Below are 19,084 nucleotides of genomic sequence, written 5' to 3'. Positions count from 1 at the left end.
CTTTTAATCATCTTCTCTTGTCTGCGTGATGGCTTTAGGCTGACTGTGCGAGCCGAATGCCCCATGCACCTTGAAGACTTCCCGATGGACGCCCATGCCTGCCCACTCAAGTTTGGCAGCTGTAAGTGCTCTCTGGAGACGCCACAACATCCAAGTACACAGTTCCGTTCATATCGCCTATGAAAGCTAAATCTTTTTCAACCTGGCAATGAGCGAACTAAGGATGAAGTATCAGAGGAATAACCAATGTGGGCTCAGTACCTGTTTGAAAGTGAACAGCACCAAGTCCACTTTATTCAGCCTTTTCTATTTCGGAAGACACACCGGAAACTAATCCTGACGTCATGCGCTTATCTGATGCCAGCAGGCACCCAATCACGCCACTGTCCAACTTCACAAGGTTTTTGTGTGAAAGCCACAGGCTGATTCAATATCGGGTGTTTTAAGCAGCTCGGAAGCACCAGTTTTGTGGAAACTGCTTTTGATAAAGAGCTATAAATATAGGGATGCTCCTCCACAAATTTAGAACAGAAGAAGCCTCGTGGATTCAAGATGAAATCTAAGAAGACGACGGCTTTGCTTCTTTTCCGCTTTTGGAGATGACCTACTAGACTGGAAATCTCCATAAAACGTCATCAAGGATAGACTGCCAGCTCATGCCCTCGATCTTATGCTGGATAAGCGGTCTAGAAAATGGAAAGATGGATGACGCACGATCTCATGTTGCCCACTCACACCTCATCCAAATGGAAGTAGGAGCGATAAGGGACGACAACATGATAGCAGATGTTCCCCCAGAGGCGCTGTCCGCTAAAGCCCCCCCCCCCCCCCTCCGGTCTCCTTCAACCCTGCCAGGCCATGCAAGTCCCTGCCAGACGCTGGCAGGCAAGCGACGTGCGGACCCGTATTTATCCAAGGCAGCGCTCTTTGAAAAATTTCCAGAGCGACTCACCAGCTGTCTCACTGCTCACAGCTATATAAGCCCGTACCTTGCAACGCACTTCAAGACGGCGTAACGAGCGCAAGAAAGACGGAGACCGGCGACCAGAATAGCCAATGAGAGAAAGGCTGCGCGCTCCTGTTGCCATTTGTCAGCCAGCTGCGCAACTCGAGCGACGGGATCCGTCCTCGGGCCGACACCCGTGCGTTGGCCCACCAACGTCCCACCTCCTCTTTAAATTGAATCCACTCCCTAAATATTTCAGTGTTTAGCTCTTTGCCTTCTGCCGCAGTCTGCAGCGGGACCATCCTTTTCCTCAGCAGTGGTCGAGCCACACTGCAGTTTTGACAGGTTGGCTGGCCGTAGGCAAGAAAACACTGACGTGGCTCTTTTAAGGTCACGCCGTGCTGTTGGGATGGTGTGCATTCGTGTTCCTTATAAAGTCGGAAGATGACATGATGTGACGCGGAAACGAGTGGAAAATTAGACAGAATGCGGATTTGATTTTGGTTTTTTTCTTTTCGTCCACTGTTAGATGCTTACACTCGAGCAGAAGTGGTGTACGTGTGGACCAAAGGGCCCGACCAGTCTGTGGTGGTGGCAGACGACGGTTCAAGATTAAACCAGTATGATCTGATGGGACAGAGTGTGGATTCTGGAGTGGTGCAATCCAGCACAGGTAGGTATCGCTTTGCTCAAGTCCTGCATCTGGCTGCAACACTACAAGACTGGTTTGATCATAAAAGTGCTAGTGTGAACATTAGATGAGAAAATACACACATTATGTCTAAAAACGGCCAATTTTTCATTGCCTTACTCTGACATGGGAACATCTGTCTTGCTTATTTGTCATCTCTGCGCAAACGGTGTTTTAGGGTGTACTTAAAATGAAACCATTTGATGTCTTTGTCACCGTCACAAACGTTCATTTGTCAATTTAGAGAAATGACAGGCCTTGCCCTAGATTTGGATTTTCCCTACTGGCCATTGCATCGTGTTTTCCGCCGACTCCTTTTTGGCCCATAATTGCAGACATTAGTTACCGCGCAAAATGGGAGGCCTGTTTGCAGCATTGCTGGATGGGCTGGTCGGAATGATTGAGAGCGAACTCTCTGAGAAACACGCTGTGTTTGGAGGGGCGACAAGCACCCGAGGTGCATTCTCCAAGCATCTTCATAAAAGCCAAGCGCAAAACAAAATGAAGACAACCTTATCGCCTGATAAAAGATAGTTTAGACGCTGTCAATAATGATTGGGAAGTTTGGTTTGCGACAGGCTTTAAATGCACCAGGCAATAAAACTGCGTTTTAGTCCAAGGCCAAAAGTACAAAGTTGGTCCTTCTGGCTAAGCGCCAGGCTGATTTATTTCGAGGTGGTTCTTCTCATTGATTCATTTACACGCAATTCGATTTTCAAGACCCATGTACTGTAATTTGTAAGACACCTGCGGCAAGATGCCCGATATAGAAGAGTTTGAAAGTTGAAGTCGTTTGCTTTTCCTAACTCTCTGACCACACATTTTCCCTTTCAAGGGCTGGTGTATTTTGTATCATTTTTTTCAGATCTGTTTTTCTTATAGCAAATCCATTTTTCACAGCTCAACCACAATAGTTGCTAATTTTCTTTTAGTTATTTGAAGGGGAAAGAAGATACTCATTTGGGGCTTTTTTTCTACATAGTACAAGAGAAATAACAAAAGGTGGAACATCACTACTGAGTCACGATGAGAACGGGAAGGTAGGGTGTGGTTATTTCGCGGCCGAGACTAACTGCTCATAGTGCCGAAAGGAATTGTCACTGGCACTAACATCACCAACCATCTAATTATCTGAATGCACAAAACCGAAACGTGACGGAAATGCATTCGGATCATCCGTGACGTTTTTTTACGTCCGCTCCGCAGGCGAGTACGTTGTGATGACGACCCACTTCCACCTGAAGAGGAAAATTGGCTACTTTGTGATCCAGACCTATCTGCCCTGCATCATGACAGTCATCCTCTCACAGGTGTCCTTCTGGCTCAACAGAGAGTCCGTCCCTGCTAGGACTGTCTTTGGTGAGTCCTCTGGTCCCATATTGTATTTCTTCATTTCTTTTATGTATTTGCGTATATTCGTTCGTGGGTTGGGACCAAACACTAAAAGGGTTCCAAAAATAAAGAAGTTGCTACATGCGGAGATTAGCAAGAACTAAGAGCTCATAAAAGGGCTGGTGCGTGGCGACTTCCTGGAGTCTCGGCTGGTTGCCTGGCAACTCCCTTCTATCGATCTTCCTCATTTGACTCTCTGCAACGAAGCTAATCAGCATATACCCGGCATATCGCACGTGTCCTCGAACCGTTCCCTTCGAGCATACGTGACATCTTTAAGCTTATCTCTGAAATGCCTATTAAAGCCACAATGCGACAAGATAGTTCGATTCTATTCCATTCTGCACCAATGAGAGCGAATGAGGTTTAATCAGTCGGAGCTGCAGTGAAATTCCAGGCGAAGAGATCAGTGGTGTTTAAGCTTTGAATGTGTGTCTGTGCCTCCTTAAGTGTGTGTGTGTGTGTGTGTGTGTGTGTGTGTGTGTGTGTGTGTGTGTGTGTGTGTGTGTGTATGCGTGTAGTCATTAGAATGTGTGTGTCTGTCTGTCACACTCGGTTCTTACGTAACACTGGCCAACAGGAAAGCTCTTGCTTGCTAGTCCGCAGCATGCTCTGTAGCACAGCAGCAGGCGGAATGTCCTTGAGTTACCTCACGCGACACTCATTTTCCTCTGTTTTATTTTTGCTTTCTCTCGCTCTCACGGCTGTCAGTATTTCCCTTGGCCCACTTTCACTGAAACATTTACACCGCCATCTGATTTTGCAGCTCTTTTGCAACTCTCGTGCTGTATTTATTTCTTTTAACCTAGCGTGTCCTGCAATGTTCCGGTATCTGGGAGTGCATTGCAGCTACCTGTGCTGCTCGTCACGTGTGTCGAAAAGAGAGCGAGGGTGGCCCAGATTGGATTTTAACATCCAAAGTATCTAGGTCATGTGTGTGTTCTGCATGCAATCACTGCTGGTTGTTGCACAGTGGAATGGCAATGGGGCTAAAGCGGCATATGGACACGGCATAGCACACACACACACACACACACACACACACACACACACACACACACACACGAGGTAGGTCATTCGTGTAATTAATATGTATTTTTCCGAGATGGCAGAATAATGAGCGTAATGCTCAAAGAAGTCAGTAGAGATATTAATGAATCATTAAAAAAAAAAACTATTCTGGTTTGTTAAATGTAAATTAAGATGCAAACTAAAATGCTGCCTTGTTACACGCAAGGTCTAAAATGCTCAGCAAGTCATCATGACGAGCATCGGTCGATTTGTATATGCTCGGTCGGTCAACGCTGGCCAATGCATTATTCACATCTCGCATTCAATTAGCATCCACAAAATGACATTTGCACAGCTGAAGGCGTGACTATTCAGCAATGTAAAATAAAACATGCTGCAGGGAAACCAAAGCACTCAATCAGAAAGTGTCAAAGAAAATACACTGCAGGGTAAGGTCAGCCTAATCTGGATGGGCGATGGTCAGATCAACACAGGGTGCAATCCCAATAATATATTGCATAAAATTAGCATACATTCAACTTCGCCCTGCCAATTAGAGGAGCTCAACATTTGGGGTTTTGTTTTTGCATTCTGCATTTGAGTAATTTGCACGGCTGTTTGCATTAATCATGTAACCATGTAGAGAAAGAGAAGTACTTACTCGTCGTCCCGCTTTGAATGTCATGCCCTCCCCTCTTGTTCACGGCCAAGCGTGGCGTAGCGAGGCACCCGCTTCTCTCTGATAAAGGATGAAAGCGATTGGAAAATGAAATGAGTGCTCACATGCATTTGGTCATTGATTAAGATTTCAAAAGCATTAAGTTTTTATGTCCATTGATGAGTGCGCTTCGACTCCCTTCACAGTGCGACTTTTAAAACAGAATGCTGGTTTTGGTCTTGTCAAGCAGAAGTCCTTTTTTTTTTTCGCTGAAATACGCAGACCAAGTTACACATTGCTCGCTTAGGTACACAACATTGTTCGTCAAAGCACGGGCTCCCTTTGTTTTACGCAATATGTCTAAGCGCGCATCACTGTGAATCTGAATTGGTGCTCTGCGATCCGACGTGCACAACACGGATGCGCCAAGCCTCATTAACGTGAGCAAATGCAGCTGGGGTAAACCATGGTTTAAAACATGTGACGTGACGAGAAAGCACAGTCTCACGAATTCAAGCCGAAGCCAATTTCCAAACACAACAGTAGTGACCTTATCTTCTTGTGCCAATAAAGATTGGATTTGCACAAAATGTTTCATGAAGGAAACATTTTTCATTTTTGTAACAAATGTTGTTGTTGTCGCGGTTACAGTCGAACAGGAAATACTATATCGCCTCACCCGTAGAGAGGTTTCGTTTGGTAACCCAAAAAAATGGACTGCTCTGCCAGTGAGTGCTACCGCGTCCTACATCTCACTGTTCTTTTGACCTCATTCCACATTTTGGTTGTCATGTTTAATTGGTGACACACTCAGTCAAACCACTGTCACTGGCAAGTATTTGCCCAGAACCAGCGAGGCAGAGAGCCGGCGCGAGCGCAGCCATTTTTCTCGGAAGGTCCATTCTCACAACCACAGAGATTTGTTCTGTGTGGATGCGATCCAGTAGTTGAATTTGGGATTAACTGAATGCTGTCATTTCAAGGGTACGCAATAAAGTGCTCATGGGGGGGCGGACGACAAATATCAGTTAGACCAGTAATGAGTATGCAGGACTGAAGCGGCGCATCACACTTTGTGCGCGAATGCAGGGCACTCTTTTACGTGGAACAGGGTCAGGTCACACTTTTATGTTTAGAACTGCAATTGAGAACTGAGCATGGAGGGGAAATGGCAACTCTTCCTTTAACCGGTTAGGCACTGCTGTGTTTTCATGGTGAGGGGTCCTGAATGGCCTTAATACATACAATCGCATGTGATCACAATGGTACAATATTGGTCTCTTTTAATATCCCGAACCCTCAAGAACATAGCATCACCGTGACTGATGTTTTGCTTGTGAAAATGTATTTAAACTAGTGCTTTGCAATTGTTTTCTGTCACTACTACACAAAAAAAAATAATAATAATAATAATCTACACCTGCCCCGTGCACTCTGACAATGAGAGCGTCACTGCCACCTACTGAAGTGGATGTTCAATTACACTTTATTCTAGTAGGCAAAAAAAAAAAATTCCCTCCGACTTTTCGAAAGACTGATTAAAAAAAACGTTCTTGACCATCACACGATAGTTAACAGCATTACAAAATTAACATTTGCGAAGATATGCCACTGAATGGATTCTTGATGACAAATACAGCAGGGTTGATATTAAAACAACAAAGCAAATCCATGTAACTAATGTGCTGACCAAGTTAGGTCACATTTTTCATCAAAGAATTGATGAAACTGAAACAATAAGTCGATGAACTGCATCCTATTTATGCTTTCATCTATTGGTATGTTGGAACGTATTAAGAAATGCCAAATTTGGTTGGTATAATGTATCTTGTGATCGTCTATGACCACGAATGAATGCCCAGGAGCAATTGAAAGCATTTTCATTTTTTTAATTTGCAGCTTCTTCACTTTGCACCTGTAAATTTGTTTGACAGCAAACGTAGATAAGAAATCCAACTTTCTCAAGCTAAGCAAGGTTATGTCAAAAAATATTTAATCGGGCGTACGTTATCTGTGCCACATTTGATTCTTTGCTTTGCCTGTGGTGAAGCTCGTCCTTGCCCGAAGCAGCTGTAAAATAGTCGCTTCAACCTTCTCATTTATCGCCTTCAAATTCAAAATTTACCTTGTTACTCAATATCAGGTGGTGTGCTTTGACATCGAGGACGTCTAGAACTCTGTAGACTCAACTAATATAAATAATAATCATTTGAAGACTTAAAAAGATACCGTTGGGGAATTGAGCTTGTCAAGAAGGAGAAATTAATTTGAGTCGGAAATGCTCTCAGTATTTCGTCGTTCTTCGTTGGAAAATATAACAACACACCTTGCACAAGATATACTATAAATCAAAGCGGAGGTACTTGATCAATCGAAAAAGGAGGTGGGATGCTATCGTGGTCAGCCGTGGCCATTTTGCACACCGCTCGAGGTAATCTTTTTTTGCCTCCCTGACTGTCTTCACTTGTTAGAATAACACAATGAAGGAGTATTTGTTTCCACGGTAACATAACTAGTCAAACAGTAAACTATATATGACTGACTTTTTTTTTTATTATGAGGACTTGTGTAATACCCTGGGGTGCTTCCTGCATCCTCCCCCACAAAATTAAATTATTTACTGTGCAAACGTAGATATTGACAACATTCTGCGTACACCTACTGAGGCGAGCACTTGCCTGGCTCCGATGCGCGCCCGCACACTTGCGAATATGCATACACATCTGGCCCTCATCCACCTCCACTCGGCCCAAGCGTTTGTCTCCAAGTCCACCCATGTTCAAGTTTAAACACACCAGCCATCCATCGATTTAATGTGTGCGGAAACAATAGATGAGAGGTGGCGCTGTGTTGTACCTGGCAAGACCATTAAGCACACGTGATTGCCGGCACAGGAGCTTCGTGCTGGATACGCGCCAGCGGAAAATGCTTTGGCACTCTCTCTTCATGAACTCTGGCACCAAAGTGACTCTGAAGAAATTGTGACAAAGCAAGCTGGTGCTTTTGCTCATATTGCACCTGTATTACAAGTCAAATATTTGCTTTTCGTGAAAAACTAGGGAGAGTGTGGATTATTCATCCAGCCGTCCATCTGTAGTCCTCATTCGGGTCGCAGGTGAGCTGGAGTCTATCTTAGGGCGCATATAGACAAACAACCATTCGCGCTCACATTCACACCGACTGTATGTACAATTTAGATCTGGGATGGACAACTGGCGCCCCTCAATTTTTTGAAGACAAAAGATATGCATAAGTGTGTGTGCCAAACTGCAAATATGACGTTTTAAATTGTAATATCACCAAACACTACATGTCTTAGTTGCACTCATGGGTCTTACACTGCTCTATACTACAATGGCTTCATATACATATATATATATGTTTATTTGATTTTAGTTGTTTGTGTGGATTTGTAATGATATGTAGGACAAACATAGAATCTGAATCATTTTTGTGAAAAATGAGCTCTTGAACTTAACATTAGTTTCTTGTTCAGTCGTTTTGTGCCACCCTTGAATGGTCATTTTTCAAGTAAGACAGTCCCTTGCACAGGAAAAAATATATATTGGGAAACCCGTGCACTTAGTTCCGTATTGCCTTAAATTCCCAACAACCCTCATTTGAATGCATGTTGAATGCCCAGGGCCCCCTCCGCCCCTCTCTTCATACGACATTGCTGTCAAGTTAAAAAATAAAATGTTATGCTTCAACCACAAACAAATCAGTAAAAGTTACATTCTCCCTCGTTAGACAGTCGCCTTTGTTGGCGTACAACGGCTCCAATGGTAATTAGAAAAGAGGGAAATAATTGTTCAGTTTCACATGACTGAAGGCCCCGAGGATGCAGAGCAAAAGCGGCAGAGTGCTGAATCGCTAATTTTCATCTCTTAATGTCAGTTTTTTATGATACGTTTGAGTTTCATTTCCCTTGGGAAAGAACGGCAAACGCAGAAAAGTTTCGTGAGGGATACGTGCCCATACATCTGGACAGGTGATGTGTGTGTGTGTGTGTGTGTGTGTGTGTGTGTATGATCAAGCATGCAATATAGGCTGTAGAAACCCAAATAAATAATGCAATGCTGACCTACTTATTCCATTTTGATTCAAAATGAACGTGAGAAATGCATGACCATACACCCGTGCACCAGCTATGCAAATGCCGCAAAACCATCAGAGGGGTCCTGTTTCGTTCTGGTTAAGTGACTAATCACTTATTTGGCTCTGACTAATGAGAAACATTGTAATCATACTGTATGCTTCATGTGACAAACAAAGCCAAAAAGCATGCGAAAACGAGCGTGGGAGGACGAGGAGCGCGTGATTCATCCGTTTACCGCTTGTGTCGTCAGAATCGACGGAGATGAGACATCCCCGGAATGTTTTCCAAATAAACAGACTGTACATACAAACTGTTATTTCGACAGATGTTTGGATGATGATATTTTGTCGCAAAGCGGCCACCGTGGCCTGCTGCTGTGAAACAGTTTCATGGTTTGTAAATAGGCAATTATAGCAATCACTGAGTGATAACAGTACATTTTAACATTCGCTTCTGCATTAATTCAAAAAGGCATGAATGGATTCCTGAAAATGACGGTAAGTAGTATTATGACAAAAATCCATTCATTTTATAATGATGAATTTTATATAATTGACGGTTTCAAATGAGACTGTACCTTGAAAAGCTACTAGACAACGGGCATATTCTTTTGTCCTAAAAGTAAATAAATCCAAATTTTTATTGTTTTGGACAAAAAGTGTGTTTCAAGTGTGTAGCGAAGACTTCGACAGTGTGTTGTCTGTGTATATGACCGCCATTATCACTACAAGAAATACTGACGCTTTCAAAGATATTAGGCATACCTGTTACTGTTTACATTAGCAAAGAGGCAAACTGGTCAAACGAGATCGTTCTCAAAAACCTTAATATCGCTTCACTAAAAGATCATCTCAAAAGGCGTATCAGCTGGGACGCATCGGAATGAACGGATTAACCCTGTTCAGACGTGACTGAAGAATGTAGGCAATCTCTTTGTGTGCGTGCCATGTAGCTAGCGTGCACACATCCGTACAACATGCGTATGGGAGGTGTTAGTGTGTCATGTTTCGTATTTTCCCCCCCTATACATGCCATCTGTTCGTGTCCCGAAATTGCTAGATGGTTTTTCTGCTGAGGCTTATATTAGGTGCTGTGTAAACATCTGCAGTTGCCTATTCTGTATGGAAGCCCCGACCCACTTCCTTTTGATTCTCTGCGCAGCTGCTAATGGGCTCGGTGACTGATTGGGCAGGGTTAGCCACATGCAGCAGCTATTATTTTCCCTAGCATTTGCATTTTGTCTTGTTTTTTTTTTCTTCTGGTGTGTTTTGCGCGGCAGTGCAAGATGTCATTCCTCCCGCCTATTTTGCCTGCATACTATTCGTTAGCCGCAGTATACCCCCCCTCCACCCCTCTCCCCCCGAGGACAACCGCATGTTGCGGCTGCATCTGGGGAGATCTCTTACCACTGCGCGTCTATTAAAAGAACAAGCTGCACGACTGCTCCGATAGATTCATAAAAATGTATTAGGAGCCCACTTGGAATAGAATCCTACAGTAGCAAACCTATAACTCCGACATTTTCGTGTACAAAAGTTATTTCTGTGTCAGTATAGGTGTTAAACAGACCTTTCCGGAACACGGTGTTTAACATTAACTGCTTATACGGTCCTCAATTCTGACATTTCGAGGTGACCATCAACACATGAAAGGATACTCAGTCAACATTGTATGTCCTGTTTTTTGGGTGGATTGTTTTATATTTATTGCATAGTGCTTATTTTTGCAAGGCACAATAATACATTGAGGACATGCATGCAGTGACTTGAACTTTAGATTTTAGATGCCTTTATTTTATTCTGAAAAATGGTATCAAAATACCACACGTTTCCAATATCAGGCGTGATGGCAAATTCAAAATCTGACATCACTTTTTGATGGTGGAATTTGGATTGTACGAATGATTGGGCCTCGTCGGATTATATATTTTTTAGGAATTTTTCTGTCCCAATTTGGCTTTCCACAGCAACATCAAGTTAACCTCTCAAGCAACTCTCACTGCTGGTGACAACCTGACTGAATCAAATACAAGGACGCGTGTGTTTCTGTAGTCCATATTTGAAAAATAGTACTTGCACGCTCGAGACTTAGGTCAGCAATATTGCCCGTTGCACAACGACTTCGGTTCCAAAAAGTGGGATGCAATTCATTTTAAAACGGTGCCGTCTACGTTTGAAAGGAAGCCCATTTTTTTCTCCCCGGGAATCAGTTCCAGCTCACACAAAATCCTAATGAGAATAAGCAGTGCTCAAATGGATGGGTGGATGGAAGTTGAGCAATTATAGAACCCTATTAATGAAATTACACCTCATGAAAAAATATTCCTCTCAATGTACATCAGTTAATATATTGCATTGATTGTTTTTCTTTTTTTTTTGGGGGGGGGGGGGTAAATAGGTCAGCTGGTCTAATCATAAACCATGAATATTTGATGCTCACCACACACTTACACGAATTTCACTCCCACAGGAGTGACCACTGTCCTGACCATGACCACCCTGAGTATCAGCGCCAGGAATTCTCTCCCCAAAGTGGCCTACGCCACCGCTATGGATTGGTTCATCGCCGTGTGCTACGCCTTCGTCTTCTCGGCCCTCATTGAGTTCGCCACAGTCAACTACTTCACCAAGAGGGGTTACGCCTGGGATGGGAAAAGCGTGGTACCAGAGAAGGTACTTTAGATCTCAGTTTTCATTCTGAGCAGACCCCGAACTGATTGAATCACAGGGGAGAGTCTGCAAGGTCATAATATTGTAAATTCTCCCCATTTTCCGATGTCTTAATGTCTATTTGGGCGAGATTTGTCATCTGGGTTTGGATTGATTTTCAGGATGGTGTCTGTCAAACGGTGAGTCCAGCGGAGAAAGGATGCATGAGACTTCTTCATTTGTATTTATTTATTACATTTTTTTTGCACACGGGGGCGGTTTAGCACTTAACTGCCGTGGGAGCTGCAGCAGGCGGGGGAAGCATTTAGTTGTCATCTCCGAGAAAATTCAATTTGTGTAACATGACGTGAACATTAATAGTTTAGTGTTCATCTCGTGCTTTCTGCTCCACTTGTCTGTGTGCGACGTTTAGCGGCGCAGCGCTGCTTCGGAGGACAATTTACTTTTTTTTTTTTTAAACAGGTTTATTGATTTGTATGAATCATTAGGTTGCCGATGACGCAATGTCAGCAATGACTATTATTCATCATCGTAAGAATAACTGCACACAGCTTTCACAGATGGGCAGTGCAGTCCGATGCGAGTCATTTCTCATGATTTGCAGTCTTTTGTCAAACTGACATTTTAACAATGACAACAGACTGTATGATGGAAATTTGAATTGAGGGCCAAACAATCCAATGAAACCTCAGAAGTCAAATAACAATCCATTCTGTTTTTTATCCCATTCTAAAAAATAAGCCGAGTCTTTTTTTAATATTAAAAAGTTTTTCTTTCTCAAGAGCTCGTGCAGATGTTTCATCCATTGGATCGCGTCCGTACGCTGATCCCTCTGTTTTTCTTTCCTCGTCAAACCAACCCAGCAAAAGAAGAAGAAGGAGTCCATGCTGAAAAAGAACAACACAACAGCGTACCCGGCCGCCACTGCTACAGCCTTTGCTCCCAACATTGCCAGGGACCCTGGATTGGCCACCATTGCCAAAAGCGCCCCTCCACCCCCGACTGAGCCCAAGGAGGAGCCAAAGCCCAAGCCCCCAGAGGCCAAGAAAACCTTTAACAGCGTGAGCAAGATAGACAGGATCGCCAGAATAGCCTTCCCTCTGCTCTTTGGAACCTTTAACTTGGTCTACTGGGCCACCTACTTGAATAAGAAGCCCAAACTGCAGGGGATGACGCCACACTAATCCACTGTTCGCTCCTTTGCAATTCTACCTGTCTAACTTTCATTTTCTTTGGTATTCCTCAAAAGAGAAACAAACAAAAAAAATGTGTTTATTTTCAGACAAACATGATCTCCATGCTGGTTTGAATTCCCAGTCGTTGCATTGCTTCTTTTTATCTACATTTTGAAGATTTGGACAAAACAACATAGAAGATTAAAAAAAAAAAAAAGAAGCGCAAGAGATGCAGACTTTTAAAAGGGTGTTGTTCAGGTGTGGGGATGATGCTTTTAAGAAAATGCTACCGTAAATACATAGCCGAGAGGAGAATGCTATTCTTCGAGTACGCAGAGCCCAATCTTGTCATGGGCTTTTTCCTTTGTACATTGTATATTTTCTTATGTTGCGGGATTGCAGCTCTAATCCTTGCCGCGGGAGTCTCGAGAGTTATGACCATTTGAGGGAGGGATAAATAAATAGAACAAATGTGGATTTGATGAGGGAGACAGACCAACAATTTCTTGCTTCTGTTGTGCAGACAGCAACGACTTGTAACTAACAGTCCGGTATATCTGCAACGTTGCAACCTATGTTCATCTCTGCAACACAGGCTTGGCAAAAGGACAAAGTGACAAATACGTTGACGCAAACTGTGCTGTCCGTTGTTCCAAACCACTCAAGTCAAGCCCGTCTCTCACGACGTTTGTTGTAGTATTACCGTAGTATCGCCGTATTTCCGCAAATAGTGTCTGAGGTTATCTACTTCACGGCTGATGAGGGGCAACATCATTTGATATGACACCACGTCATCGATATATTAAAGTCCATGTCAAATGAAAGTGGAGTTGAAAAACAAAATGGACCGTTCTGATGGAGAAATGCTGAAAAACTCAGGCTCAAACATGTAACCATGGACACACACACACACACACACACACACACACACACACACACACACACACACACACACACACACACACACACACGACTTTGTGGACCGATCACACATTAAGTCGACCAGAAAGCTAATCGCTGTTCAAGACGATTCCACCTGATGTTGGCTCATCATAAAACACTGCGCAGGGAACACGCTTACAACATACGGTAATACCCCACCTTTTAGTTAATCCGAGATACTGTTTATGTGATTCGGTAGGTGCTGCTGTTTTGGTTCACAACAGAGTTCAAACTCGCTCGGCGGTTGACTTTTTAAAGTCTGTCTTTATACTTGTAAGAGGGCCATTATTGGAGGAAATGTGTTACCAGACGTTGACGCTGTCCAATCAACGGCATGTACTCCGCCCAACTTGTATTCTTTTATCCAAAGTACAACTTGAACATTTGGAGGTACATGCTTTTGCATTGGATCACGTTAATATGAAGAGTACTGCCAAAATATTTCATTTCAGTAGTTTGTGCCAAAACGCCCACAGTGGCCAAAAAAATAATTACCGTACTTTCCGCACTATAAGGCGCTTCGGAGTATAAGGCGCACCTTCCAGGAATGGCCTATTTTAAAACTGTTTTCATATATAAGGTGCACCATAGAAGGCGCATAGAATAGAAGATACACTAATGGCTGAGTTTGCGTTATGCATCCACTAGATGGAGCTACGCTAAAGGGAATACATTTATAAAGCACTGTCATCACCGCTGCAGCTGTAGCAAAGTGATTCACAGAACATTCCCAATATTCTGCCCTAGAAATAAGAATATTGATCCATATATAAGGCGAATCGGATTATAAGGCGCATTGACGGCTTTTGAGAAAATGTAATGCTTTTAGGTGTGCCTTATAGTGCGGAAAATACGGTATTTGACTGTTCTTATCATACCTAGAAACTAGTGTGGAAGGTTCGGCCATAGTTAAACCCAAAATTATTCAGACACGGCTCAAGTTTTGAAGCTAAGTGAATTATTGGTTTTATTAATTATTGGCAGGTTGCAGCGATTGTCCTATTCAAGAATGCATTCTCTTTTTAGTCTATTGATGGTCATAATTCCTATCGACACACAAACGTACAATTTGTATGACTTTAAAGGCTCGGGCCCCAAAGCTTCCATTTGCACCTGAAACAAACCAGCCCGTTTGTATTTTATTTACTTCTTGACATTGCTTTAGCGCAGACAAGTCAAACAGCACGCGCGTATATGCATGGGCAGGACATCCTCAAAACCACGTCACGATTACACAGACCGCCGGCTTTTGTTTCTTTGCTCAAAAGACATCCATCAGCCGTTCTTCGAAATAAGTTGGGATTTCTGCAATAGCAATAAACACACGTCTCAGTGGACCCACCGTTCATTGCTCGCCGAAAATAGAGTAAGAAAACAAAATCAATCTCTGCTTCGAAATGAAAACGATAACGTATTTTATTTGTCACAGTCTTTGTAAATATTCTCAGATGTTAGAGATGTCAATATTACATTGGGGTAACTAAAGGGTATGTTTAAAAGAAGACTTGGAGGAGTCACTTTGCGTTCTACGACAGACATGGTCTGTTTTGTGCTGTTGGGACTGTTTTTCTTTTTTTGCCAAATTTTGTGTACGGATCTCACTTCTTTTTTTTTTTTTTTGGTTCACGCAGAAGAAAAACGGTATAAAAAGTGAAGAATGTAATGAATCGTTTTCAAACCTTTGTTACATTTTATTTATAATCATTACTTCCTGTTTTGGCTGTTATAAGGTGGTGGGGGAGGGGCTTGTCTGCCAAAAAATGGCGTTGAACGCAAAGCCAAGTTGGGTATAATTTAACGGAGCAGCGAGGCACATTGCAGAGGAGAAGTGCCTTTTCGATACTTTAAGAGTGTGATGATGGCTTTGCTGATTGATGGCACACGTTGCGTTTTGTGACCCACTGTGACCCCAAAATCTTTTTGCATTTCTTTATTGTTTCTGTATTTTTATTTATTTTTGCGATGTTCGTTTTTTGAGCTGAAAGTTGTCAATGCTCAGAAAGTACCAGCTACACTGCCTTCAGTATCAGATGCCCTTTTAGAATCGATTTGTTGCTGCTGTGTGGGTGAGAGAGAAAGGGAGGGGGAGGGGTTGGGGGCTTGGGTAGGAGCCAGAAGACGACGTTGAGGTATGACGTCATAATCTTACGTTTACCCAAGTCGGTACTGAGGACTTGAGTCATTCTATGAAAATGAATTATAACAGAAAATAACAGAAAGGTGACAGGCTCGTGTTTTATTTTGTTTGTTTGTCTGTTTGTTTTTGTCTTGAACGTTGCTCATGCTATTTTTTTTTTTTTTTTGGTCTTATTCCAAATACGAACAATTTCTCGGCCGTGGCCCGTCAAGCTTTCGGAACAGCCCAGTTTTAATTCTGTTAATGTAGCAATATTACTTAGCAAGGGCTTTTCTTGAACCTCAGCTTGAAACTTAGTGAGGGTTTGATTGCTAGCGTAGCTTTACGTCAATTCCTATTGCCGTTTGTATGCCTCAAATCTCTTTTTTCTTTTTGTGTTCAGACCAAGGTTTCATTTTTGGTGTCTACACTGAGATGAAAAGCATTTGTCACTTCCTGCAAGCTATGACAGTTCCTACTCACTTGTAATTGAATTTATTTAAAGCGATTTCCATTGTATTCGATTTTTATTTTTTTTACAAATTGGATTTTACGCTGCTTGTTATTTTACATTATTTTCAGCACACACTATTTTTATCTATTTATTTATTTTAAAATATTTATTTATATTCATTATTTAGATCAATTTTAATGTGTTGCGTTGCTTTTGTTTTTCCTGTCAATGCGCGGATGAGGTCACAATCTATAATGCGGGTTTATACTTTTCTTATGATTTGCATGATCAGGATCACCGGTACTGAACATGTCCCTAATAGGCCACTTATAAGCGGAGGGGTGAAGGAAATGCAAAGTTCAGGGTGAAGAGTTGTACACAGAGAGGATATAAATAAACTATTGTAGGTATGTCGATTATGATGAAGAAAATCCTATATATAAATATATAAATATATAAATATATACATATGTAAAATACATGACGCATACAGTATTTGATTCTATTACGGAAGATATTAGCTCAAACTGATGAATATTGTTTGTATTCTCAACCTATTGTTATGCATTTTGCACATTTAGATGAAGAATAACATTACTTGTATGTAGTCGGCATCGTGCTATGCAAGGACAGCTTTGAACCACCGATCTATGACCGTGTCTCCATTGTGTTTCAGATTTACAAGCTATTAAAAGGAGAAAAAAAAGGACGCTTAGCTTTTTTTACATCAACTGTACACCCATTCACTAGTTTTTTTGTTTTTTTTATTAATGAAACCACGGTTATACAGGGTGACATCAAAGAAAAATAGTGGATTATCTCTTGTCTGTGCTTTGGATTTGTCAGTGCTTCAAGAGAAAATGGCTTTCATTGTTGATTGCACTTTTTCTCCGGGGTCATGCAATAAAAGGCGCAAGATGGAAAAAAAACGAAAAAAAGAAAAAGCAAAACAGTAAGAAGTTGTTTGAAAAAGTTAGGGAGCGAGTTCCTATTGGTATCAGACTGAAAAGAAATTTCCAGTGCTACTTTCAAGGCAAGTCAGGTTTTGCTCCATTTTGAAGCTCCTTCGAGAGAATGTGAAACATGAGCTACAGTGCAATCATAAGCTTCCGACTTTGATCTTCTCGTCTCACTCATTTGCAGAACTTACCATGTATATATCACATTTGTTACTTGTCATAAACATTTGTTTGGTTGGTTGGTTTGATTTTTTTTCTTTTTAAAGGCCAATGATCATCAGCACTTGCTTTTCAACAACAGGTCTTTTTGTTCTTACTAGATATCTACTGACGTTTTTTTCCCGTGTTCTAATTTTCACTGAAAAACTAACAATGGAAAAACAAACAAACAAACAAACAAACATTTTCTAAAGCACAAACGACGTGGATATGAGGAGAGTATGGACAACGGAAGGACACTATTGACTCCACTGGGATGTGTTGCGACAGGGTTCTGATGGGTGTAGATGAAGTGGTGAACCTTCTGTAAATGTTTTCGTTTGTTTCTTTTGGTTATGATATGGCCCTGTAGATTCTGATTCACTGCATTAGTCTTTAAATAAAAAGGAAACAAATGAGTGCGGCTACCGTTGTCTTTATTTGAGAGCACCGCTTTTGGAATGTTAACGAAAGCAGGGAGGGAAAAAAAAGTGTTTAGCTGTGCCATTCTACCCATTAGCACAAACATTTAACGGTTTCCAACATTCAGTGGGGGCAAAGACCTCTGCTAAGGTTAACAAAATTGCCCTAGCCAATTTGTTTTTCCATGTGTATATCATCAGCTACTTCCTGATGTACAAGACTCTTCTATTTTTCAATCAATATCTATTTCAAATTACATCAGTCTACCCCGGCTAACTGCAGGCAATGCTGACTACACATCGAGACAGGTAAACCAGTTTTTCCCAAACTACAGCCAGGTGTCCATTTGCGGCCAGCCATCTGCGGCATGCAGCAGATACAAAACATAACCTTTCTAACCATCTGACCCAATGGTGTAATGTTCGTAAAAGTGACACAACTTTCCTGAGTGCTCCAAATTTAACGGGTTCATCATTGGCCCCTCCCTCCACAACACAGAACCGCGCAAGTTGCTCTTATCTTTATTTACGGTATCGCTCTCTAGTTTCTGTGGACGGCATGTACAAATGCTTCATCCAAACATCGAAAGAAATTAGGATTTGTCTGAAAAATACACAGCCCATGCTCCTGTTTTAGCAAACCAAAATGGGATATTATATTCCGCACAAGAGTATTAATTATTACAGGTTAGCTACTTTATATGCAGTATAATTGAAATTTACACAAGAACAGTAATTGGCTACCACTGCAATAAGAGGGTATTATTCTTTTCCCACTTATCTTCCCTCTCCGCCTCTGCTCTCAAGTAGGCGCCTCATCCGCGTCTTCTCCCACCACGATGCCACGGCGCCGTTAGACTTCAGGTGCAGAGAAACGTGCGCTTCTTCCCGAGAAGCATGTGAGCTGCTGATCTCGGAGAGCATTATGTAACAAAACTGCTTCCTGCTGGCAGAAGAGCACCAGAGGAGGTTTTTCTCTCACTCTGTCGGCCTTCTACTCCTTCTTTTCTCTTTCCAGTCCATCAGTATCCCCCCCCACCCCCTCCCACCACCAGCAGCACACATTTGGACTCAGGCACATAACAAGCAGGTATTGTAATCCCATATGGTTTGTTAGCAGCAACTTTCACTGACTGTGTGCCTCGGTCATTTCATGGCAAAGTTTGTTGCTGAATAATTCGAAATGCTGGCTTCATTTAGGCCAACGCAAAATATACTCTAGGAACAAACAAAAAATTGTAAAAGCAGGATGTTAAGGTCTTACCAAAGCAACAGGTGGCACGTTAAGCAAAACCTCCAAGATTATTTTGGTCAACTATTGAGGGGATCTTTTATTTTCTGAAAGGCAAATT

At 42.2% G+C, this 19,084-nt stretch overlaps 1 protein-coding gene across 3 annotated transcripts in view; it reads left to right on the top strand.

Annotated features, from left to right (window-relative positions):
* The window catches only part of gabra1 (gamma-aminobutyric acid type A receptor subunit alpha1), a 29,106-nt gene extending 11,377 nt beyond the window's left edge, over positions 1-17,729 (top strand). For all 3 annotated transcript variants that reach the window (XM_086130892.1, XM_086130891.1, XM_086130890.1), the window contains exons 6-10: positions 39-121; positions 1,476-1,619; positions 2,844-2,996; positions 11,267-11,469; positions 12,330-17,729. In XM_086130892.1, coding sequence (XP_085987018.1) covers positions 39-121; positions 1,476-1,619; positions 2,844-2,996; positions 11,267-11,469; positions 12,330-12,650 — 904 coding nt within the window. In that variant the 3' untranslated portion in view covers positions 12,651-17,729. The remainder of the gene's footprint in view (positions 1-38; positions 122-1,475; positions 1,620-2,843; positions 2,997-11,266; positions 11,470-12,329) is intronic.
* Positions 17,730-19,084: the final 1,355 nt, after the last annotated feature.

The sequence above is a fragment of the Hippocampus guttulatus genome, chromosome 15, assembly GCF_054856545.1.
Source record: "Hippocampus guttulatus isolate MCC_2025c chromosome 15, RoL_Hgut_1.0, whole genome shotgun sequence".
Lineage (NCBI taxonomy): Eukaryota > Metazoa > Chordata > Actinopteri > Syngnathiformes > Syngnathidae > Hippocampus > Hippocampus guttulatus.
Note: the sequence above shows the minus strand (reverse complement) of the source record. Positions and strands in the feature narration are given on the sequence as shown.